General features: G+C 40.3%; 1 protein-coding gene across 1 annotated transcript; it reads right to left on the reverse strand.

Moving 5' to 3' along the window:
- FAM20B (FAM20B glycosaminoglycan xylosylkinase) lies at positions 1-26,968 on the reverse strand (the record flags this gene model as incomplete). Its single annotated transcript, XM_079696652.1, has 7 exons — positions 1-910; positions 3,446-3,505; positions 5,916-6,107; positions 6,545-6,716; positions 17,125-17,234; positions 21,086-21,172; positions 26,592-26,968. The coding sequence occupies 7 exons, from the start codon at positions 26,966-26,968 to the stop codon at positions 679-681; spliced, it is 1,230 nt and encodes a 409-aa protein (XP_079552778.1). The 3' UTR covers positions 1-678.
- Between the last annotated feature and the right edge of the window lie 269 nt (positions 26,969-27,237).

Here is a 27,237-nt window from a genome sequence, read left to right on the forward strand (position 1 = left end):
TAATTCAATCACCGCCTTGGTTCTGGTTCTACCAAGTAGGTCTCTCTCTCTTCTCCCCTCCTTTAAGAATCATCAAAAGCACCACCTACTCAGTTAAAAGCCCAAACATCTTTCCTGCTTTTGTCCTTCCTCTAATTCTATCTTAAAAACATAGTCCCTCCAACAGAGCATGCTACTTTGGCTCAACAGAATGCTGGGTTACTTGCTGCCACTCCTTAGGAAGCAGTAAAATTCCCAATTTGAATAGTCCTGGTAAAAAAGGACTCAAGAGATTACAAAGTGTTTTCGGAAAATCCACAAGTGTGGAGAAAGGATTATAAGGATGGACTCAAAACACACACTCCAGAACCAACCCCAACATTAACCTATTCAAATGTCACACCTCTAATTTGTCCTTTGGCATGAGAATTAATACTGACCAACTGTGACGCCCACTGCTAGAACGGGCATACGCCAAGGAAGTCAGAAGGTGGTTCAGCAGGTACAGCTCCGTGGTCTGAAACTTGTAGTCTTTGCTTCAACTTCTACTACAGCAAACATCAAAGAAATCGAAGGCCACCCTGTCCCCTATCACCAGAACGTGCTGCTGGCCATTTCCAATCCACCTCATACCATTCAGAATTGATTGTGCTGTTTCTCTATCTTTGTAAAAACAAGTTTCACTTATTTTGTGGAGAATTACAAGTGGGAGAGAGGCATCCTGTCTTCCACCAGCACTGCGTCCATCCCAAACTGGTCAGTGCACTGCTTCACGGTGGCCAGGACACTCAGGAGCCGCTGGTCCACAGCGTCTAGGTGAGGATCGGAGAGCACTGGGGAGATGGGGTCATGGGCCATGGCAGATTTTAAGGCAGACCTCAGCACACCATTCTTCAGGGAGTTCAGTCTGTTCCAGGTAGAAACCCGAATGCTGGGAGAAAAAAAGTTTTAGGACAGGTTACATAAAACCTCTCACTATCAAATGGAGATTAAAGCCCACATGGCAGACAAAAGTAAAGAAATAATTATGTAAAATATCTCAACCAGAAAAATCATTTCTGTTTTAGAAGTAGCTCTACATTATAAGTAACATTACCACATTTTGATATTTCTTTCTCAGTAATTAATGAGAAATGTATACAATATTTACACATGTTCATTGCAGTGCTATTTGTAACAGGAAAAATGTGAAACAATCTGAATGTCCAACAACTGAGAAATAGTTAAATAAATTATGGCTTATCCATTCAAGGGAATACCATGCAGCCATTAAAAGCAGTTATGAAAATTCAGTGGCATGGGGAAATGCCCATGATATAATATTGAGTCAGGGAAAATAGTTGGAGGGAAAACACTCTTTTACTCCAAACCTGTGGGGAAAGAAAATGTGTGTATAAGCATACACACAAACATACACACACGATTACAATGAAATCACTAGAGTGTTAACAGGAGTTATCCTTACATCTTAATAATTAATTTAATTTTAATTTCCTTCTTTTTATGTTTCTTAATTAAAAATTCTAGCATTAATATTATAAAAAGAAAAAGTTTAAGGATACCTATTTTTCTCAATTATTTTACCAACTAAAGAGGATCTTTTGTTATCTTAGAAAAAAAGTATTTACCTCCCTGTGGGTAATGTGGGAATTACTAGGTATGCATTAAAGTCTGACTCTGCATGAGGCAGGCAACTTGTTCTGCAACCATTTAAAAAGGAAGAAAGTAAGGATCTTCGGATAAAGCATGGCAGGGATGGACAAGCACAGAGGCAGTGTGGTTTTACTCTTCTGAAAAATACTACAAGTGCCTAGAGCATTAGAGTTCCCCCTGTGTGACAAAGGTATCACTTGATTGCCTCTCAGCTCCAAATTCACTCTTCATATATGCCCTGCTATAATGGACAGAGGTCCTTTAAGCATCTCTCCTCTTAAGCTTTCTTGGTAGAGGACACTGGAAGGAGACTGCAGAAGCAAGAGGTTCTCCAGACGCTTCTGGCTGCTGTACAGTGAGTGGGTCAGTAGTGTGTGGGGAAGGTCATCAAATGAAACTCTGCCTTGGCCCCATTTCCAGAACAGGCAGGCCCACCATGATGTTGCGGCCTTGGACTGGCTTGGTGATAACTTTCCTAAGGCCCTCTTGACGTGGAAACCAGAGCCCCCAAAGCCACGCACCCATGCTGGTGCCCCAATTCCCTGTGCAGGCCCACAAATAAGGCTTGCCTGTAGCCTGGAGGGTTTCTACTGAGTTGCTGCTCTCTCGGTATGCCGTGCTACCACCTGCTGATTGCTTGTACCCTGCCTGCATTCTGGAGGGCTGCTTCCTGCACTCCCAGCACCTGCAAACTAGCACACTTCTCTGCTATTCAGTGGGCTGAACTATACCTTCTCCACTGAGGTCAAAACCCCAGGCTTGGGGAGGCGGATCCCCTTCCAAGTTTGTTCTTCCTTGTTCTTCTGTTCTTCTTTGTTCTTCCCTCAGCTCTAGTTTTCTTTTATAGTCACTCTTGTATGAAAGAGTTTAATAATCCTTATACTAAACTTTCCTCTTTAATCCACCATGTCTTTTCTGTCTCCTGACTGTACCAGACTGATAGCACTATTAAAACAAAAACATCCTCCTTCACAGAAACAGGTTTTGATTGGATGTATCACTGCTTCCCAATATTAATGAAGATAATTAAGGGTTGCCTAGGTAAACACTTTCTGCAGAATATTGTTGTTATGAAAAAAAGAAAGAAAAGAAAAGTAAAACAGACCAGTCGCCAGAAGAGGCAGTCTCACATGACCAGTGTGTCTCTGGGAGCCGAGCAGTAGGAAGCGGCTCTCCTGGACCTGCACTTTTGTGTAGCCAAGCAAGGTGGGTCCCAGCTGATTCTTAGTGCTCACGCTTTTAAATCATACTGGCAATGAAGATCTGAAAAGGAGCTCCTGAGAGTCCAGTCTTTATCTCATTTTCTTGATTTACTTTTTAATTTCTTTGTTATCTAATATAGACTTTAAAAAAATCAATTACTAAATACCTATGGAGAAAGCTACTTTTGGTTTATACAATTTCAAACTGAGATAAGCAAACCACAGGTGGGTTGTGGTGTTGAGTGAGGACTTGAAACCACAAGGTAAACATAGTACAGCAACTAGGGGCATGGGCTGCACTAGATTTTGGGTGGGGGGGAGTGAGGACTATATTCTGATATTAAAACAAACATGGATATACACTATTGGATAAACTGAAAATTTCTACTCCTACAAAACTCTAAATGCATTCTGAGCTTTGGGCTACACTGCTGTGGAAACCTTTCCCTGATCCCCTACAGCTCGGGATCTCCAGGGGGTTCGGGGTTAGAAAAGCATGAAAAGCGCTGCTCAGGTATTAGGAAGTTTTAAAGCCAAGAAAACTGATGTACTGTTACCTGAGCCTGGAAAGGAAGGCAATGCAGGCAAATGTACTTGACTGCATAACTTACATGCAACACTGATAGAGAGGGGCAAGAATGCTTCTTTCATCCAGCGAGGGGTTCCCAAAGCTGAAAATTAAATGGAAAGTTAGTGAATTAGGTGGAAGCACCTGTCCCCTGCTTAGCATCAAAGCAAGAACAAATTCTATAAGAAACCCGAATGTGATCCTGGATAATTTCATGCTCCCACAGCTCAAATCACTTAAATTAAAAATAAACAGGGCATGACCAATTAGACACAGGATTCCTAACAGCTTGTACTGCAGCATCAAACAACAAATATACTCCTTTACAAGGATCCTTTCTCCTGCCAGGATACTGAAAGGTGTTGAAGCATAACCATCCTAACATGGTATGGAGTCCACAGACCCACAGACCAAGGGAGAACCTGAAGACCCCCAAACCTGAGAAGGTTTTAAGGGTATATAGAGAAATAAAGGCTATTGATATCAGGTTCTCGCAAACAAGCAGAAGGTCATTACCTGTAAAAAGAAGTTATACTTGTTCTACTTTAATACTACCAATCAGAAAAAGACTTAGATTATCATATTCCCTACAAGAAAGTATATGGTCAGATTCAAACTGGAAAAACTGCTCACAGAGGCTGAGAAAACAGTGATTCAAAGCAGATGTAAAAATGCTCTTAGTAATTCCGAGTTAGAAAAGGAGAACTGATTCTGGAAAAACTGTCAACCTTCTACTCTTTTCCTGGAAGTTCACCTTAATAGGTGGAGGGTCTGGTAGCCCTCAGCACAGGGCAGGCCCTCAAATAATAAAAGGCAAAGGCAATTATTTCAATGTGTATTTCCACAGCACACGATCATTTTTACAAGTAAGGATAAAGATATTCAGGAACTGAAAATATAGTATAAATGCAAATGAAATACATAGCACTGGTCACTACCTGCTTTGCTGGGAATGGGAGAGGCAATGTTTGCTGGCCTCTCACTCTCTGTAGCTGTCGCCCCCTTTCATGGAGTATGAGGCACCTGGTGCTCAGTATGAGGTGGTGGCCTCCTTAGCAAATGCTGCCCAAGCATTCTTCGCTGAGTGTCCATGTCTGAGCTTATTCTCAGCAACCAACGTTAACAATAGTGACTCATCTTCTTTATCCATTCGAAAGAAGATATGGTACATATATACAATGGAATATTACTCAGCCATAAAAAGGAATGTGGATGGATCTAGAGACTGTCATACAGAGTGAAGTAAATCAGGAAGAAAAAATCAAGTATCGTATATTAACGCATATGTGTGGAACCTAGAAGAACGGTACAGATGAACAGGTTTGCAGGGCAGAAATAGAGACACAGATGTAGAGAACAAACGTATGGACACCAAGTGGGGAAAGCGGTGGGGGGCGGTGGTGGTGGGATGAATTGGGAGATTGGGATTGACATATATACACTGATATGTATAAAATAGATAACTAGTAAGAAACTGCTGTATAAAAAAGTAAATAAAATAAAATTCAAAAATACAAAAAAACAACCAAACCCCCCCCCCGCAAGAAACCAATAGTGACTCAGAGCCTGACAATTCCAGCTCCAAGGAAGTATTCTATTTAGCAAACATTTATTATGTGTAACTAAAAGTGTGGCACTTAACTGGGTACCATGGAGAATGCAGAGTGCAAACTGAAAATACAATGTGCTCTTCAAATAGCTCAGGCCTAAATAAGGACATTCCACTTATTCAAAATTAATAAAATTGTCTTATTCAAGATAAAAGTAACTTGTCTTTATATATAATCACTAAGCAACTAACTGCTCTCCTACTCGTAACAGAAAAAATCTGGGCCTAGGCTGCCATAAAAATAGTAAAAACATCCTATCAAATAAACTAATGTTTTAAACTGTATGAACCTTTGGATAGAATAATTTAACAACAGCTAAATTTCATGTTCCGTTAACTATGTATTTCTCAAGATTCTAAACATCCTAGTCAAGAAAGAATGATGTAAGTAGCAATAAATAGAAGACCTTGGTTTCCAGTTGTCTGTGAAGAGAATCATACTCTTTGACTCTTTGGAAAAAGTGAGTTTTCCACTTTTTTAAAGTCCTCAGGGGCTTCCCTGGTGGCGCAGTGGTTGAGAGTCCGCCTGCCAATGCAGGGGACACGGGTTCGTGCCCTGGTCTGGGAGGATCCCACATGCCACGGAGCGGCTGGGCCCGTGAGCCATGGCCGCTGAGCCTGCGTGTCCGGAGCCTGTGCTCCGCAACAGGAGAGGCCACAACAGTGAGAGGCCCGCGTAATGCAAAAAAAAAAAAAAAAAAAAGTCCTCAGATCCCTGAAGGTGAAAGGAGTACAAACTCTGAACAGGTTGGAAGGATGGGTGCCAATGGCAAAGACTCCGAGTGGAAACAAGAAAGATGCCTTCTGTTGAGCCTGTTCTGGAGGCTTTCCAGGATACCCCAGAAAGCATTCTTCTTGTATACACAGGACCCCTAACTGACAAGGAGAGTCCTGCTGGTCCTACCTTTTGGCATTATCGAGAAGGATGAGCATGCTAGCGCCTTCATCGTCTTGAAAACTCTCGTAGTGATGGCGGTCAGCATTGCCAATCAGGTAATCAAAGACAGCTGTATCAATGATGTCCAAGAGGCGAGGGCCGGAGTCATAAGGGGATGTTTTCTTCACAGCGTCACAGTAGCTCTCATCATACTCCCACCTGGAGGGAAGCAGCATCACCAGGGTTGTTCACTGAGTGCCAGCACCACATGTAACATTGTTTAAAACACAGAGAAGGGCTTCCCTGGTGGCGCAGTGGTTGAGAGTCGGCCTGCCGATGCAGGGGACACGGGTTCGTGTCCTGGTCCGGGAAGATCCCACATGCCTCGGAGCGGCTGGGCTTGTGAGCCATGGCCGCTGAGCCTGCGCATCCGGAGCCTGTGCTCCGCAACGGGAGAGGCCACAACAGTGAGAGGCCCGCGTACAGAAAGAAAAAAAAAAAAAAAACACAGAGAAGAGAGAGTCCCTGACTAGCAGGTTTCCCCCTGAATCCCCCATAGTCCTTTTTAGTCTTGGACAGAACCCTGGCTCCTACACAGGGTTGGCACCTGTCCAGGCACAGGAGAGAATGAAGTAGTGGCTCACAGGAGCACTTACCTGGCTAATTTGCCCTCTCGGTAAGTCCTGCCCCATGGGTGTCGGTGTTTCTGTAGAGGCCACACATCTGGAAGCCAAAGCGTGACAGACCCCTCCATCGTGTCTCCATCAGCACAGGCTGGCTCTGTTTCTCGGCAATAATAACACTTCCCATAGAAACAAGTATTATTTCCTAAAGGAGAGAATGGAACCATATACAATTACAGAAAAAGGATGACTCCAAATTCTCCCCAAACAATGAAGAGAGCAGCTCTGTGTGAAAACAAAGATCCTGAGCTTATTTTTAAATCTTTATTTATTTTCTGTATAGGAAATAAAAGCACATGGTGTAAAAAAATTCAAAAGGATATATACGAAAAAGTTAAGTCTCCCTTTCCCTCTCTGTCCCTTCTACCCAATCTCTCCCAGAAGTCAACTACTGTCACAAGTATCTTTCTGAACTCACTTTAAGCAATGTCCTCTTCTCCTTCAGCAGGACTGACATTTTGGCCAGAATGCCCAGGGGAGGGAGAGAGGGCATGTACGAGGCCAAGCCATGGACCAGGACTTTGGTTACATACGGAGTGGGGAGTAGGGTCTAGAGCAAATGAGTAAACAGACTGAGGATAATGGGAACCAGGTTTCTCATAGGTGGAGAAGGGAGTTTAACATATAAAATGAGAGAAGGCCAGAGTAAATCCTGCAGTGTTGAATTAGAACTGGAGATATTGGTTTGAATTGATAGTTTTAAAACACAGAGATACAAAATAAAGTACAAATGTTTGTGTGTGTATATGTATGCATATATGTACATACGCATGTATATATATACATATTTTACCCCTCTAGAAAACCTGGAAACAATAACACTCAGGTAGTAATGAACACCCTCACATATCAGTTTCTAGATATCATTTTAATACTACATTAAAAGGAACCAGGGCTCCTTGGAGAAACAGATGACCCCTAGGGCAGGGACAGGGAAAGTACAAGATGAGCCTGGGTCATATTCCTATGCCAGCTGTAAGGAGGCACTCAGAGAATGACGGGGACATTCCAAATAACACAAGAGACAGTTTGTAGGGGTTCCCACTGGCCAAATCTGGGATAGTTTGAGCATCAAAATAAATAATAATAGTAACAAATTGTAACTGAGTAAATTAAGAGTCTACGTGTTCATTGTGATATAAATAAATAAGTAAGTAAACAAAAGTGGGGCAGGGCGACGGGAGTTCTACTCATCAAAAGAATGGCAACCAGTAAGTCTAGAAGAAATGACAGAATTAGCAAATCACCATTTGGCAACTATCACAGTAGTAACTGATTTGGGTAAGAATTATCAATGAATTCTAAAACTGGTGGGCACAAGTTTCATGAGGATAGAATATTTATATAGTTTTGAGTTTCTCCCTACAAAGTACTCAGTAATTACTTATTAGTCACTATAAAATACTGGAGAAACCTTGCAGACACTCACCATCTTAATCAAGTGATGAGTTAACATCACCAGCAATGGGACCAACATCACGTGCCTCTTGATATGATGCACTGAGAAGTGAACAATAGCACTTTGCTAGCGTTTCCACCAAAGTTTTTTTTTTTTTTTTTTTTTTTTTTTTTTTTTTTTTGCGGTACGCGGGCCTCTCACTGTTGTGGCCTCTCCCGTTGCGGAGCACAGGCTCTGGATGCGCAGGCTCAGCGGCCATGGCTCACGGGCCCAGCCGCTCCGCGGCATATGGGATCCTCCCAGACCGGGGCACGAACCCGTATCCCCTGCATCAGCAGGCGGACTCTCAACCACTGCGCCACCAGGGAGGCCCTCCACCAAAGTTTTTAAATCATGAAGAAACATCAGACAAACCTAAACTAAGAGATATTCTAGAAAGTAACTGGCCTGCACTCTTCAAAAATGTCAAGGTCTTGAAAAACAAGAAGAGTGAGGAATTGTTTCAGCCTGATGGAGGCTAAAAAGGCATGACAAGTGAATGCAACTGAATGCAATATCCTGGATTGAATCCTGGATGTACATAGGCAATTACATGGACAAGTGGCAAAATCTGAATAGGATCTATGAATTAGATAGCAATATTGGATCAATGTTCATTTCCTGATTTTGATGGTTGAATGCTGTTGTGTAGGAGAGCGTGCTGGTAGTTGGGATATACTCACTGAAGTCTTAAGGGAGCATATAATGCTGTAATGGATATTCATGTCTGCAACCTGTTCTCAAATGATTCAGAAGTATTAACAGTTGAGGAATCTGGGGGATTCTGTGTCATTTCTGCAACTTTTATGTAAATCTAAAATTATTTCAAAATAAAAAGTTAAGGTAAGTAATGTTTTCTTTGCTCTCCACCTCTACAAAATAATAGCCATCAAATGAGCTAATTCCCTACACCCAGAAAACCTCACATACTCTTTTAATGATTGTTTATGTTCTCATGTATATGTGTCCTTGAAGAGACAAACAGCATTCAAACTTTTTAGTATTTCCAACCTCTGGCATAGTACACACTAAATAGAAACTAATCCACTATATACCCACCCACAGAGCTGATTCTATCACTCTCCGTTACTTTACAAACTTTTCTAGGTAAAGAAGATTGGAACACTAATTGAAAGATATACCACATTTATTTTTTAATTATAAAAATATAAACTTGTAAGTTTAACTTGATCCATCAGAAATACCAACGGATCTTTTAGAGGGTAACTAGGTATGACAATTTTAAAGACCTACCAGATATCAAAACATAGTATAATGCCTCAATAATTAAAACATTATAGGGGACTTCCCTGGTGGTCCAGTAGGTAAGACACCACACTCCCAATGCAGGGGCCGCGGGTTCAATCCCTGGTCAGGGAACTAGATCCCACATGCATACTGCAGCTAAGAGTCCGCATGCCGCAACTGAGAGTCTGCATGCCACCAGAAAGATCCCGAGTGCCGCAATGAAGACCCAGAGCAGCCAAAATAAATAAATAAAATAAATATTAAAAAACAACAACAACATTATAGACCAGCTCATAAACAGATTTAATGTCCAATGGAGCAGAACAGAAAGTCCAGAAACTAAAGCTAAATAAAGAAACTAAATAAAGAAAATTTACTACAGGGAAAAACAAGAGACTCTTTAACAAATGCTATTGGGACAACTGATAGCTATCTGGGAAAAAAAAAAACAACAACAGTGGAGCCATACTTCATTACATATACCAGAATAAATTCCAACAATATCAAAAACTTAAATGCAAAAAATAAAACTATAAAGGTACTAAAAGAAAAAAAAAAGCAGAATTCCTCCATAATGTTGGAGTGAGCAAGGCTAACTATGATTCAAAATCAGAAAATCTATCAGAAAAGATGGACTGATTACATTAAAAACAAAAAGTTTCTGTAAGGTAAACCCCCCCCCCCAAAAAAACAAAACAAAAAACTATAAGCAAAGTCAAAAGAAATTAAAGAATTGGGGAAAATATTTATATCTCATATCACAAAGGGCTATTATCCTTCTTATGTATGAGCTCCTGTAAATCGATAGGACTAATGACAAAGCTAAAAATGAGCAAAGGGGACTACCCGGGTGGTGCAGTGGTTAAGAATCCGCCTGCCAATGCAGGGGACACGGGTTCAAGCCCTGGTCCAGGAAGATCCCACATCCCATGCAGTAACTAAGCCCACGTGCCACAACTACTGAGCTGGTGCTCTAGAGCCCGTGCTCCATAACAAGAGAAGCCGCCGCAATGAGAAGCCCACGCACCGCAATGAAGAGTGGTCCCCGCTCGCTGCAGCTAGAGAAGGCCCGCTCGCAGCAACAAAGACCCAATGCAGCCCAAAATAAATAAATAAATACATAAATATATTTTAAAAAATGAGCAAAGGATATGCAAAGACAAAATACAAATGGCTCTTAAACAAATAAAAAGATGCTACATGTGAAACAAACAAAACCCAAAGTTTGATAATACGTTGTTGTTGAGGCTAGCAGGGAAGAGGCATTCTCATACATCACTGCTGAGAATGTAAACTGATTAAACATCTATGTAAAAATGTATGTGCCCTTTGACCCAGCACTTCCACTTCTGGATATATTTGATCATGTATGAAATAAAATATGTACAGGGTAATTTTGGGCAACAGTGGTTGTAAAAACAAAATACTGGAACTTTTATGTCCAACAAGGGCCTGGTTAAATGAATTATGGTAGGTCCATGCAATGGAGCATGATGTAGCTGGTAAAAAAAAAAAAAAAAAAAAAAAGAAACTCTTTACATGAGATAATAGATTTCCAAGATGTATTACATAAAAGAATAAGATGCAGAAGTATGTACAGTATGACATATGTTGTATAAAATAGTAGAGTTAAATAAAAATATATATTCATATTTCGTACAAAAAGGACATAAAGAAATTACTAATAGAGGTTACCACTAGGAGGAGGGAGAAGGAATGGTCGGATGAGAGGAAGGCTTTTCATTGCAGTCCTTTCGATATTTTTTAAAAATTGTGAGTTGTGGGAATGTATTACTGATTCAAAAAACATAAAAAAACAAAACAAAACATTGCTTGGTGTAGGAAACCTGTTGCCTATGTGACAAAATCCAAACTTCTGAGTTTGGTAAATAAGACCCTTTATAACTGAATGGAGTCAGGTGTACTGGCTAAAAGTGCAATCTAAGGTCAGGTTTGTGGGATCAAAATATAGACTCTAAATAGTCATTAGACTGCATGACATTGGGCATGTAATTTCACCTATCTAAGCTCCCTCTGTAAAACGGAGATAATGTAACAGTTCTTCCACCCTTGGGTTGTGAAGAGTGAAGAGACAATCCCCAGTAATTCTCAGCACAGTGCCTGACACATTGTCAGAGACCAATCAATGCCAGCTATTTATTATGAATAATCTGGTTCCAATCTACCTTTCCAGACCTCAATATTCCAGTTTTATAGCCATGAACCTGAGGCTCCGAATCTTTCACTATTTCCTGGATGCGCCAAACTTTTAAAACTGGTTTTCTGATGACCTCGATCTCCACGCTCTCCTTGGATGAGCTAACACCTATGATAATAAAATCTACAGCTCCAGCCCACACTCCTCGCCTAAGCTACAGATTTTAGCTCCTAAATAACTAGTCAACATTTACTCCTGGATGTTCCTGTCAAGGTGAGATTTCACTGTGTGTGGGTTTTCCCCCACCACCAAGCAATTCCTGGACACCAGCTGGGTGTCCTACAATTTAACTTAATTCTAACACTATCTACCCGGAGATAGCATCAGACTCCACAGGTTAAGGGCTCAGTCCCATAGGACTGCCCTCCACTTCAGATGGCAATTGCAAGTCCAGGTTGTCACCTGTGCTTCTGACCAGCTGGCTATAAATTAGAGGTCCCTATGAGCCCCTGTTTGGGTTCGATTAATTAATTAATTAATTAATAATTAATACAACAGGGAGAGGACAGTCTCTTCAATAAATGGTGCTGGGAAAACTGGGCGGTCACATGCAAAGGAACAAAACTGGACAACTATTTTATAACATATGCAAAAATTAACTCAAAATGGATTAAAGACTTGAACTTAAGACCTGACACCATAAAACTCCTAGAAGAAAACATATGCAGTGAGCTCCTTGACATTGGTCTTGGCAATTATTTTTTGGATTTGACACCAAAAGCAAAGGCAACAAAAGCAAAAATAAACAAGTGGGACTACATCAAACCAAAAAGCTTCTGTACAGCAAAGGAAACCATCAACAAAACAAGAAGACAACCTACTGAATGGGAGAAAATATTTGCAAATCATATATCTGATAAGCGGTTACTATCCAAAATATATAAAGAACTCATATAACTCAATAGCAAAAAAATAATCCAATTAAAAAATGAGCAGATCTGAATAGACATTTTTCCAAAGAAGACATACAAGTGGCCAACAGATACATGAAAAGGTGCTCAACATCACTAATCACAAGGGAAATGCAAATCAAACCACAATGAGACCTCACCTCATACCTGTTAGAATGGCTATCATCAAAGAGACAAGAAATAACCAGTGTTGGTAAGGCTGTGGAGAAAAGGGAACCCTTGTGCATCACTGGTGGGAACATAAATTGGTGCAGCCACTGTGGAAAACAGTATGGAGGTTCTTCAAAAAATTAAAAATAGAACTGCCATATGATCCAGGAATTCTACTTCTAGGTATTTAACTGAAGAGAGAACAAAAGCCCTAATTCAAAAAGATATCTGCACCCCCATATTCACTGCAGTACTATTTACAATATCCAAGGTATGGAAACAACCTAAGTACTCATCAATGTATGAATGGATAAAGAAAAAAAAAATGTGGTATATATACAATGGAATATTACTCAGCCATAAAAAAGAATAAAATCTTGCCATTTGCAACAACACTGATGGCCCTTGAGCGCATTACACTAAGTGAAATAAGTCAGAGAAAGATAAATACTGTATGATCTCACTTACAGAATCTAAAACAAAACGAAACAAAATAAACCCAAGTTCACAGATACTGAGAACAGATGGGTGGTTGCCAGAGGCTGGGGGGTCGGGGGGTGGGAGAAATGGGTGAAGGGAATCAAAAGGTACAAACGTCCAGTTATAAAATAAGTCATCAGGATGGTGACTATGGTAAATAATACTGTACTGGATATTTGAAAGTTGCTAAGTGAACAGATCTCAAAAGTTCTCCTCACAAGAAAAAAAAAAAATCTGTACCTATATATGGTGATGTTTGTTAACTAGACTTATTGTGGTGATCATTTCACAATATGTACAAATACTGAATCATTATGCTGTACATCTGAAACTAACATAATGTACAATTATACCTCAATAAAAAAAAAATTTGCTAGGGCGGCTCACAGGTCTTGGGAAACCAGGTTACTCCCTAGATTACTGGTTTATTACAAACGGTATCAATCAAGAGCCAATGAAGAGATACATAGGTTGAGGTCCTGAACAAAGAAGCTTCTGTCTTTGTGGAGTTTGGGGCCTGGCATGGTGGCACATGGAAACTTTTGGTTCACCAACCTGTAAAGTTCCCCGAACCCCGTACTGTTGGAATTTTTATATAGGCTTCCTTACGTAGGCAAGATCAATTAGTAACTCCAGCCATCATCAGTTATTTCCAGCTCCTCTCCCCTCTCTGGAGAAAGGGCAAGGGTGCGGGGCTGAAAATTCCAAGCTTCTAATTATGGCTTGTTCTTTCTGGTGAACAGCCTCCATCCAGGAGGCATCCAGGAACCAACCCAGAATCACCTCAATAGAACAAGATATGCTCCTAGTGTTCCTACCACTTAGGAATTTACAAGGGTTTTAGGAGCTGTGTGTTAGGAACTGGGGACAGAATCCAATATATCTATTTCTTATTATTTTACGCAAGGAAACAAAATATCCAGAATTAAATTCATTATCTTCCTCTGCTCCATCTCCCTAAGTCTGCTCCTTTCTATATATTCCTAAGATAGCTAACAGCGTCATTATACACTTAGTCATCCAATCCAGAAATTTAGGAGTCATTTTTAACTTTTTCCTTTCTCTCAACTGTCTCACTCAGCCCAAATGTTCACCAAGTTCCTTCCATTCCAGTTCTTGAGTATCCCCTAGATGTCCAGGTTTTAGTTTGGACTCACTGCATGTGCATTTACTACAACAGCCCCCAAGGGCTCTCATCTCAGCTTGCCCTTCCCCATTCATCCTCCACAACGCTGCTACAATTCGTTTTCTGAAACTCAGATCTGATCTTTCCACATTCAAACTCTTTTCCATGGCCTCCCAGTGCCTAAGGAGAAAGTCTCTACTTCAGCTCAACCACACAGTCTCCTGCGCTTGCCATGCTCTTCTATCATTTCTTGTCGCTCTTGTCTCTGCTCTGTCCTCCACCTAGAACAGGGTTAACTCAGGGAGCCTGTGAACTGGATGGAAACAAAATTACATTTTTATTTTCACCAACTTCTACCTGAAACTTAGCATTTCCTTCAGTTATGATGGTAGGCAGCAAACCACAGTATTAGCATTACCTGTGACTTTCTCAACAGAAGAAATCAATAAATTTTTCATATCATATTAGCATTGTTGCCGACACTGCAAAGTATCATTTATATTTATGGTCTGAAATTATGGTAGTTACTAGATCACTCTAAATCTTGTTATTTAATGTGTAAATAACGAAGCACATGTTACTCTATCACAAATTAGCTTTTTGTAATTTTAGGTTAAAAAATATATACTTCAATATTATTAGTTTTGTTTATAAGTCTACGTATTTTAATTTATGTATTTAAAAACATTATTTTGAGAAAGGATTCAGAAACTTCTCTAGACTGCCAAAGGAGTCACTTGCACAAAAAAAGGTTAAGAGTCCTTTTCCAAACCTAGGGTGTTCTTTCCCACTGTATCTTCCTGCAGGATTGCTATTCACCCTTTAAGACTTTGTTGAAACTATCACTCTAGCCCTAACTTCTAGACACCCTCTTCTTCCCCTCCACATTCCCACAGGCCCTCTGTATATGTCTGGCTCCCCCATTAGATAAAGCTCCTTGAAGGCAGGAAGGTGTCATTCATTTTTGTATATTCAACACCTAGTTCAGAGCCTGCCACACAGAGTGAAACAAAATTTTGTTCAATAAATAAATGAATGAATATAGAAGAATACAAGCAGATCAAATATTTTATTCTCAAAATCTGGGTTTGAATCCTGGCTAACAATTAGTAGCTTTGTGAATTTGGGAAAGTCATGTAACTCTTTTAAACCTCTTTCTCGGGTCTGAAATGTGGATAAATCTCCCCTACTTATTGCACTCTTGTCAAGAGGATTAAATAAGGTAACTGTGTGAAAGTGCTTTGTCAAGTTGCAAGGGCTATACAAAATTTAGTTATCATTATACCAAGTTATCCAGTAATACATTTTAAAAATTGTGCTAAGGTCAGTCCATTATTTAAAACCCATCTCCAGCCAATCCCTCTACCTGCCTGCTATGGACTGAATGTTCATGACCCCCCTAGAATTCACAGGGTGAAGCCCCAATATGGTGGTATTTGGAGGTGGGATTTTGGGGAGGAGTCCTCATGATGGGATTAGTGCCTTTATAAGAAGAGACATGATAGAGATGATTCCTCTTTCATTCTTTCTCTGCAATGTGAGGATACAGGAAGAAGACTGCTGCCTGTGAATCACAAAGAGGGCTTTCACCAGAACCCTACCATGGTGGCAACCTGATCTTGGACTTCCAGTATCCAGAACTGTGAAAAATAAATCCCTATTGTTTAAGCCACACGGTCCATGATATCTCGTTATAGCAGCCACACTAAGACACTGCCCTATGCTGTAGAGTGTATCCAGGAGCTTTTCTCTAAATGTACCAGTCCTTTGTACTTTCAGGTCTTTGTGCCCTCACTTCCATTATACTTCCTGTTATTTTGCCCAATGCCCTTCCCTCTTGGCAGCCTGGGTAGCGTCTATGGATTCTTCAATACTCAGCCCAAGTGTTAATAACCTCCTCTACAAACCTTTTTCTGGCCTCTCCCTTCCCCTGCACCTTGCACAATATATGAGAGTTAACCTTCTCTGAGTCTCTAGACAGCAGGCCTATTCTTCTCATCCATCAGGAATGCATGTTTGCCTAAGCATAAAATTGGACAAGCAGAAGTGATTAGAAAATATATGAAATGAATCAGTGACACTGTATGCTTCTGGTTATTTGTAAGAACAGCAGAGCCCTAGCCTGATAAGTTTAAATTCTGAATGATGAATCTGTCAAAAGTGCTTTAAATATTCAGTTTCACCTCATTATAAATGTAAATCCATTCACTCTAGCAAAGCAAGTTGAAGTTCATCTTGCAATGTCTATTTCAACAGTCATATCAACGCAGAGTACTGTGTCATTGAAAATAGCACCCTGAGGAGGCTCAGACAAGAGACCACAGCACCTCTGAATTCCTCCCATTCTCACTATGTCTGCAAGGAGAACAGGAATGAGAATTCTAGCCCAGACCCCTTATCTCAGAGTGTGACAATGGAGAACAGAGGCCAGAGGGATGGCAGTCAGTTCCACACACAAAGAGTTACATAGGCTAACCTTTGCAGAGTAGGAGGAGGCAGTGGTGATCTTCCAGGCCCAAGGGCAACTCTACAGGGGAATTTCTGACCCTCTTATAGAGTTGCCTTAAGGTTTGCTCAATTCTCAGGAGACAGGAAACAGTTCCCAAGAAAGCACAGGAGTATGATAAAAACCACCAAGGCAATGATACACAGACAGTAACTGATTTAGACCAAATTTCAAGTTTGAGATTTAGTTTAAGATCAAGCAGAAGGAAATAAAGTTATCCCCTAATTACACTGTCGTAAATGATCTCACTTCCTACTTCAGAGACACACAAAGCGTGCATTAGGGAAAACTTTCAATTTCCTGCCATCCACCTTTAGATCTATTTCCCCCAGTACTCTGAGAACAAGTTGCCTGATTTGCTTTTGTAGTCCCTTGAGTTCTTCAGTTCCTAAAAGTCATGAGCCAGCTTGCTCAATGATGCCCCATTTAATTTATTAACTATTCCCTTACCTAAACGTCCTCTATAACCTCCTTACCTACAGTTAGGAAGGTGCTCAAGAGCTGCTCCGTGGCAACAGGCTTGATCTCTGTCCGCAGATTAACAAATCTGCCAACCACCAAGGGGGCTCGGCGGAAACCCAGAATCCTGGTTTGGAAGGTTGAACAGAAGAGAAAAATCTTTGGGGATATATTTTAAACAGTAGTTTTTTCTTTTTTTTGGCTGCATTGTGCAGCTTGAGGGATATTAGTTCCCCAACCAGGGATCGAACCGGGCCCCTGGCAGTGAGAGCGCAGAGTCTTAACCACTAACCACAGGACTGCCGGGGAATTCCCTGAACAGTAGTCTTAAAAATCATGGTTAATCATATTAGGTGTGTAAAGGTATTGCTGATTGCTGGTAAGGTACATATTACATTACATTTTACAGGTTTACATTACATTTACATTACATTTTAGAGGTACATATATTTATGAATTTAATATCAAGATGTAAATAATTTATGTAAGACAAATCTAGCAAAATGTGAGCAACTGTTAAACCTAGGGAGTGGGTATATGGGTTCACTATACTATTCTTTCTACGTCTGTTAGAAATTTTTCATAATAAAATTTTAAAATTTAACAAAGCATTAAAAAAAAATTGGGCCTAAACCCATACAGGGCTTCAAACCTTTACATAAAACATTGACAGAAAACTATACAGATTAATCTAAAAGGATAAACTCACGGGACAACTTAAATATAGATACATTTGAAGATACTTCTAATGGTCTAAGAGTGCAACCTTATCGTTGAGCACCATCATTTTTTTTAAAAAAGGAAATTTTCTGGCTAAAAAATACACACTCGCTGAAGAACAGTTGGAGGGGCAGGATTTCGAACACACAGAAAATTTATGGGAGAAAATTAAAATCATCCATAATTCCACAACCGAGAAGTAACTACTGCCATTTCGGCATAAGACCATTTTTTCCTTCACATGTATATATAAACACATACTCACTCTTGTGTGTATATACACAATTGAGATTATGTTATATGCACTTCTGTCTCCTGCTTTTCACTCATCATTGTATCATGAGCCTTTTCTCATGTTATTAGAAAAGCCTTTAAAAATGACTGTGCACATGGGCATATGTATATGTATAACTGATTCACTTTGTTATAAAGCAGAAACTAACACACCATTGTAAAGCAATTATACTCCAATAAAGATGTTAAAAAAAAATGACTGTGCAATAAATAATCCATTGTTCAGGGCTGCTGACTGACTCTGTCCTAAACTTATTTTTAGAAAAGCCACAAAAGCAAGGAGATCAATAGATGTCAAAATAACATAAAAGGGCTTCCCTGGTGGCGCAGTGGTTGAGAGTCCGCCTGCCGATGCAGGGGACGCGGGTTCGTGTCCCGGTTTGGGAAGAGCCCACATGCCGCGGAGCCGCTGGGCCCGTGAGCCATGGCCGCTGAGCCTGCGCGTCCGGAGTCTGTGCTCCGCAGCGGGAGAGGCCACAGCAGTGAGAGGCCCGCATACCGCAAAATAAATAAATAATAATAAATAAAATAAAAGAAGCCTTAAAAAAAATAATAATAACATAAAAAATGAGAGAACTTCCTGAAGCCAGAGGAGGTGGTTAAATCCTAATGTAATGGAGAAATAGCAACCCAGAGCAGAAAAGTATAAGGTGGGAAAGAAAGTGGGGAAGTATTTTTTCTCCCCATTGACTGTTGTCAGACCTTCAAAGAACAGCAGCCACTTAGTGCTGGGAAGCCATGTCCAGTGGCACCTGAGCTTGGGTGCGGCAGTTAACAAAAGGGGTAGGGGGACTGGCCACAGAATATCTTTCAGACTCTGAGGGAGGGAAGGGCTTTAAAATACAAGACCCCCAAAGCACAGGTGATAAATTGAAACGTTATAGAGACTTCCCTGGCAGTCCAGTCGTTAATACTCGGTGCTTCCACTGCAAGGGGCACAGGTCAGATCCCTGGTCAGGGAACTAGGATCCTGCATGCTGTGTGGCGAGGCCACAAAAATAAATAAATAAATAGAAACGTGATTACATTTAATTAACATCAAAAGTAATTTCCATACAAAGACCACTTCACTCTAAGTTAACAAACAGGTGTTGTGCTGTGCAAAGGAGGTACTAATCTCTACCCATAATTGGGGGAATATAAAATAACAATGAGATACCACTTTACATATATTAGATTAACTAAAATTAGTATGTTGGATAATATAAAATATTGGTATGGATATAGGAAAAAGATCTTCATGAACTGCTGGTGTCCATCAACAGAGAAACAGGAAGGGGTCTAGGGATGAAGAAAATAAGGAAACAAACGAGGTCTTGGAAAGACTGATACTAATGTGCAATTAAGTGATGAGTAGGATTTATCCAACTCTTTCCCACTAGGCCTTAGAAGAGGCAGTGAAAATTCATGGTATTGTGAACAAACATTTATTTAATTCTTCCCTTTCATTAGATGTTTAGATTGCTTCCATATTTTCACTACTGAAAATACTACCAGCTAAGATCTTGGTGTATGTATCTTTGAATTTCTGATTCTCTAGGGTACTTCCTAGAACTATCTGGGATGTTTGCATAAAAAGGTAGTTACTCATTCAAAGGGTATGAACATTAAGGTTTTTGATACATAATGCCGGAGTTCTTAAAAGAATGACTGAACCAATTAACAATGACAGAAGCAGTATACGAACGTTAATGTATTCCTGCCAATAAAGTATTATCTTTTTTCTAATCTTTGCCATTTTCAGTAGGAGAAAATAGTATCCCATTGTTTCAACTGGATTTTTTTTTGGCCACGCTGCATGGCTTGTGGGATCTTAGTTCCCTGACCAGGGATTGAATCCTGGCCCACAGCAGTGAAAGTGCAGAGTCCTAACCACTGGACCACAAGGGAATTCCTTGGATTTTATTTTATTACTAGTGAAGATGAACTCCCTCTGTCATATTTATTAGCAATCAATAATTTCTATTCAACCAACTGTGTTCTTAGACCATTTTCTACTAGCGTTTTAGAGCATGTATAAGATTTTCTAAACATTTATATATTAAGGCTATTAATGCTTAGATTATATTAGATTCAAGTATTTTCCTAAGTTTGCTTTTAAATTTTGTTTGATGTTTCTTGACATGAGTTAATTTTTTTTTAATTTAGTTGAATCTATTTTTTTCTTTGTGATTTTTAAATTATGGCTTTTATGCTTAGAAAATCCTTCCTAATCCAGAAAAAAGACAAAAATTCACCTTTATTTTCTTCTGGTTTCCTTATAGATTCATTTTTAAAATATTGTGAATAATTTCTTTTAAAGTCTACCAATATGCCCTGATTAAAGAGCTGATCAGAGGAGCAACTGGGATATTAGACAATTCAGTTACAAGGATCCTGACTAGTAACTTGCTAAAAAAATATTAATTTTCCTAGTTAACTTATACGTTTAGAATTCACATCTATTTTCCCTGTTAGAATTATCCTCGTTATTGAAGCTGTGCATATTTTGTATGAAGGACAATAAAATTCACATATATGTCATGCTATATGTTTCTAGCATATGAGGATAAGTGAGTATTATTTAAAACAAAATCAAAACAAAACAAAAATCAGGACTGCCAGGCCCAATTAGTGACCAGTTCAATTTAGGGACTTGAATTCAAACTCTGGTTTTCTTCCTGCCATTTTATTTACCAAGAACATCTTCACTCATGCCAATGAGAGAGGGCATAACAGAATGAAATGACAATGAAATGACCTAAAAAAGCCTGGAGTTAAGACATTTACTTTGGTACTCCTAGTACCACCCAAATAATGAGGAACTCATACAAATTTAATGGAATTAATCAGTTATCTAAAGTAGGTAACAAGTTATTAGATTTCATTTTTTTATTACATTCCTTTGAAAGGCGTCCACAAGTCCTCTCCAAGATATTTCTAAAAGGAAACAAAATGAATGTAACCCACTGTGATTACACATACCTGTCCAAATGAAAGGCTGCTACCTCTGCATTGTGTCTATCATAACCAGCATAAGGTTCCCCTTCTACCACATAGTCTCGGTTATACCTGCAGAGTGAATGGGAAGCACAGATGTAGACATGAATTACATCAGTACCAGAGGCGACAGCACAAGAGGCAGAATAGAAATTTGCAAGCCTAATTTTGCTCTAGAAAACTTCTTTGTCAATCCTGAGAACAGTCATGGATTAGCATAGATCACTGGTTGATGTGATGAAGATGAAGTGGAGAAGAAAACTAGAATTATACATCTACCTCTGCAATCATTCTATGAATAAAACACAGATGTTATTTTTATCCCTCTAAAAGACTTTCAATGTAGCTTAAGTAAAACTATAAGGTACTTTTCTGGAAGGTGAGGACCATCTTTGTACCTTCAGCACAGTGTTAAGCCTATAGTTCATGCTTAATAAATGTCTACTGAAATGTTTATTAGACTAAGCTGAAGTAAAAGGAAAATATGGCAAGGCTTACCAGAATGGCTATGGCAAGGCTTATTAGAGAAGTTTAAATTTCTTGGGGAAAAAAATGGTCTGGATATGCCTCTGTTTTTGTTAACAAGGAGGCAAAGGTACATTTGCCTTCCCTGTTAATGGGAAGAACTAGACACAATTCACCTATGACCTCTACTGTTCACTTGCATTTCCTCAATCAAAAGGAGACCTATCAGGCTTTACAAGACAGAAATAAGTTGAGAATGACGTGAAGAGGAGCCACTCCACTAAGGACACTTGGATCTCCAATGCTGAAAAGGCCATGGGGAAGTGGGAAATGGTACTATACAAGGCAGTGACCTTCAACATAAATGACCACAGAATAAAAGTAAAACCATGTCCACCAAACACATTTTCAAATCAAAGTGATGAAACATTTATGTTAGAAGACAGACACGCAAAACCACCTGGTTGGACACCAGTTTCTTCCTAGCATGGTCAATATACTCAAACATGGGCTTCCCTGGTGGCGCAGCGGTTGAGAGTCCACCTGCCGATGCAGGGGACACGGGTTCGTGCCCCGGTCCGGGAAGATCCCACATGCCGCGGAGCGGCTGGGCCCGTGAGCCATGGCCGCTGAGCCTGCGCGTCCGGAGCCTGTGCTCCGCAACGGGAGAGGCCACAACAGTGAGAGGCCCGCGTACCGCAAAAAAAAAAAAAAGAAAAAAAATATATATATACTCAAACATATTTTTTTGTTTCTAGTGTCAAAGCATCATTTAGGCTGCCAAGGATTACACCTGTTACCTCCAAATTAAAAGTCTCAATTTTTACACAGGACTGCAGCAAAAGCTGACACTATTCAAGCACTTCTCTCTCCACTACAGCTGCAGGCTGTCCATAAAGCTGGGCGACAGTCCTTGAATACCTTATTTCTCAGAACTCCAGAGGAGCCACAGGAAGATTTGTGGTGATGTGCAGTCCATTCCTTTCAGTGAAACATTAGAGAACTTTCCAGTACATGGAAAGGCTGCTTGGAGTGAAATGTAAAACCCTAGAAAAATCCAGGAACTTTGGGAGTAGGCTGGAGAAACAGGGAGGGAAGGAAAAGGGAAAGGAAGAAGAATCAAAATGAAAGAACTGCATTGGAGTCCAAAGGTGTGAATCCTTAGTTCATGCTTTGGTTATGAGAAATACGGAAAGTCAGAACTCTGGATCTCATTTTCCCCAGCTGTAAAATGAGTAGTTGGACTAGCTGACCTCCAAGGTCCCTTTCAGCACTTCCTAAGATCAGTCACTGACTTCTACCCACCCCCAGGCCCTTGCCGTCTTGTTCCTTTCCCACCATAACTGCAGTTTTTGCCTGTGAAAATCAATTTACTTCCAGAAAGGATACAGCTATTGGGTTGGCCAAAAGGTTCGTTCAGTTAGTGAACACGCTGTTCAATAAAGATCTTCGTGAAAGTGAAAAACGTCTTTTTTTACTTAAAGCCCCATTAACTTTTTGGCCAACCCAATATACTGAAAAAAATCACTTTTATAATAATGTAGTAAGGAAAAATGTGCAAATAAAGGCATCACTGTATTCCTATATATTTCATGTACTATACAAATCTTCCATCTCTGGCAGGAGGACATGGACAACCAGGCTCCAGAAATGCTGAACCACAAGTGGCTGTTAAAGAAACGTGCACGTCTCGACTTAGCAGAAAGGTCTCAGATCCTCCTCTCAACAGAGCAATCCATCTTAAGTCACTGACAGAGCAGCAAAATTCATACAGTAACTGCCAATAAATCACTCCTATCCTTCTGGTGAAGGACATCAGAATGTGACCAAGAACATTAATTTGCACTTACACTAGGACTAAATAGCCTCAGAGGCCCGCAGGGTCAGAATAGCAATTTGCTGGGTGTTTGGGGGCTGGAGTCAATTTCTACAAGCACTTAAATGTGCACCCACTTTCCCCACCCCGGGAGAGTGCCGGGTGTAATCAGCCCAGGTCAGTGTGTGCAGTGACCAGAGCGCTATCACCTACTGCAGGGGCTCGACAGCTTGCGGGAGGTGGGGCAGGAGCATCTCTGGAGCTGGGCGTAGACAAGGGCTCTGCAGAAGGTGACGGGGGAGGAAGGGGCCGCACTGACAAGAATAAAGAGCTGGGTGTAGAGAGGAGGACCAGGCTGTGAGGGGCTGGCCACTAGGCTGTGCAGGCTGGGTTTTGTCTGGTGAGCAATGGGAATCCCTGGATGTTTTAAAGTTGGGGAGCACAGTGATTATATGGGTATTTGGGAGAAGAATGAAAGCGGATTCCAGGATGGTCTGGAAGAGGAAAGTAATGGGAAGGCTGCAGTGGTAGTAAGAGATATGAGATGAAGCAATAGTGACTAAGGTTAGCTTATGCATTTATCTGCTGCCACGTCCACTAGTCACCAGTCTGGCCTCTTCCTCCCTCCAGGTATGCTTTGTCTGAATACCCCAGCCCTATCTGCAAAGCACCTGGACTAATACTAATGTTGTGCACCGTCAGTAATATCTGCCTTCTAACACTTCCTGCTGTCCCATCTCACCTTCGATTCTTAGTGTACAGATAGTCGGTGTGGAGAGGGTATCCTTTTATTTAAACACAAAATGCCTGCAACTCATCTCTTTTTACATGAATTTAATTTTTGTTTTTAGTCTGTCTTCCTTCCATCATCCTGCTTATGCTGCGATCTCTCAGGCTACAAATCAAGAGGTCAAAGATCGTATTTCAAAAGGAAAGTAGCAAATTTTTGATGATGGGTGATCCATGTCATCTCTCTTACAGGAAGGCCAACAAATTTAAGAGAATCACACGTGTGTGGCAGAACACAAGCTGCTCACACTCTGACAGCTCCCTTAGTTACTGCAGGGTGATCTTGTCAAGTTGTTCTTTCTCAAGTTATTCTTTCTAAGTCTCAGTTTCTTACGCTGGAAATAAGAACTGCAACTGCCCACAGTTGTGACAAAGGTTAAAAGCATCAACAGATACAAAAGTACTTAGTGTAATGCCTGGCAAATGGTGCGCATGCAACAGAAATTAGATCCAAGTCCCACATAACTATGCTTTTTCCTCATTACCTGCCAATCAGACTTTCTATTCTCCAAAAGTCTACTGCATTTTAAAACTTTCCTGATTTCCACATCTTCCACACACCATGCTTCCCAGTTCCAGGGAAATGCAGATCCCTTCCATTTCTGGAATTCCAATAATATTAGCTCTCTGCTTGCCTATTATCTACTGATATTTGGCTCATGAAGGGAGCTAAGCCAACTACTCTGGTCACAGTTGGTTTCTGCACCCCTTCACCCCATATTTCTTCTCCCACTCCAGCAAGAGACCCAAAGTTATGTGTTATAATTTTCTCAAAAGCTCTACTGAGGAATGAAAAAAATGTTTAGTACACAGAAAATTTTAGACATTACAAATTTTGAGAAAATCCACTAGTAACTAATTCCTGTCAAAAGAATATAAATCACCACCATGTTAACCTATTTCAAGTTCATATACAAACAGAAAACTTTAAAAAAATTAATTATACTGTAGAATGGCCACATGAATGATCTCTGTAGATCCTTAAGAAAGTGATCACTGTGTAACAACACATGATCTAGCCCTCTCTAGTTCAAATTTGGACTGAGGCAACTAAAATGGCCCAGTTCTTGTTGTTGTCACTACACACGTATTAGAATGACCAAAATCCAAAACACTCACAACACCAAATGCTGTTGAGGATGTGGAATAACAAGAACTCTCATTCGCTGCTGATGGGAATGTAAAACGTTACAGCTACTTTGGAAGACAGACTGGCAGTTTCCTATAAAATTGAACATACTCTTACCATATGATCCAGCAATTGTGCTCCTTGGTATTTACCCAAATGAACTAAGAACTTATATCTGCACAAATCCTGCACATGAATGTTTATAGCAGCTTTATTCGTAACTGCCAAAACTTGGAGGCAACCAAGATGACCTTGAGTAGGTGAATGGATAAACCAACTGTGGTACAGCTATACAATGGAATATTATTTAGCAAAAAAAAAAAAAAAAAAAAGCTATCAAGCCACAAAAAGACATGGAGGAACCTTAAGACACAGAGAGAAGCCAATCTGAACAGGTTACAAAAGGTATGATTCCAACTATATGGCATTCTGGAAAAGGCAAAACCATGGAGACAGTAAAAAGATTAGGGGTTGCCAGGGGTTCAGGGGGAGGAAGGGAAGGATGAATAGATAGAACACAGGGGACGCTGAGGCCAGGGAAGCTATTCTGTATGATACTGTAATGGTGAATACTTATTATAAGTTTATTGAAACTCTCACAGAATGTACAACACAAAGAGTGAACTTAATGTAAATTATGGGCTTTAGTTAATAAATTAATATTGGCTCATCAACTGTAACAAATGTACTAATTTGATGGAAGACGTTAATAATTGGAGAGACTGGGGAAGAGAGGGGAGGGGTATATAGGATCTTTCTGCACTCTCCCCTTGATTTTTCTGTAAACCTAAAATTGCCTAAAAAATAAAATAAAGCCTATTAATTAAAACAAAAGCAAAGCTCAAGTGAAAGAATCACAGCTTTAGTGCTAAAAAGGACTTAAGTCACCCACCCAAAACCTACTCCAACTGTGGGTAACTCCTACTCCACAGCATCCCTGACATGTGGTTGCCCAGTCTTTAATTGTACACTTATGGTGACAAGTTGCTTATTTCCTAACCAATTCATTTTGTATCTCTAACATCTGGCACATAGTAGATACTTGACAAATTTCAGAATCAAGGATAGCTCTAACTGTAAAATGTGCAATCTAATATTGAACCAAAACATATTCCTATAAATTTCCCTTACTCAAAGAATCATGGAACATTAAGAGCTAGAAGAGACTTCAGAGATCTTCTGGTCTCTCCTTCCCATTTTACTGAAGAGAATACCAAGAGAGGGAGATAAGCACTCATATAAATCCCAAGTTACAACTAAACAGCACAGATAACTTCAAGATGAAGACTTACCGCTTAGGTTTGAAGACAACTTTCTGTCCTCCTTCAAGTATCAGTAAGGCTTTCAGTTGTGTCCCTTTATAACCTACATCAGCTTTAATGATTTTCTTGGTGGCCATGGCATGCATGATTGCCCCCAGCTCTGGTGTCTCTTCAGGGTACACTTCCCGGGGAACCACCCACTGGGCTGCAATCTCCCAGGGAGACTGCAAGGTGTGGTCCAGCTTGGACACCAGCTCTACCCGCAAGCCAGCCATCATTCGGTGAAAGGCCCTCTGGTCCTCCCGGTTGGCAGCTGATGTATCTAAGTTGTCAATTAGGAAAACTTTGGTGAAGATAAAGATGACAAGGAGAATTGCTAACAGCACGACTCGCTGCTTTAGCTTCATGTTGACCTCTTTTCCTTCTCCCCTGACTACTCTCTCTCACTTATCAAGGAGAGCAGGTGGTGATTGTCAGCAAGGAGATTCCATGATTATACACACTGGTCCATTTCTTCACTGAGGTGCCTCCCACAATTCCTGCAAGTCCAAGTATAAAGCACAATTCAATCAGAAATTCTGTCCTTCCACCCCTGAATCTTTTGCAAGCCTCAAATATATTACTCACCATTTTAGCCTTGCTAATCCTATGCCCGAGAAGACCCAATAATTTAAAA

Source organism: Hyperoodon ampullatus (genome assembly GCF_949752795.1).
Source record: "Hyperoodon ampullatus genome assembly, chromosome: 2".
Classification (NCBI taxonomy): domain Eukaryota; kingdom Metazoa; phylum Chordata; class Mammalia; order Artiodactyla; family Ziphiidae; genus Hyperoodon; species Hyperoodon ampullatus.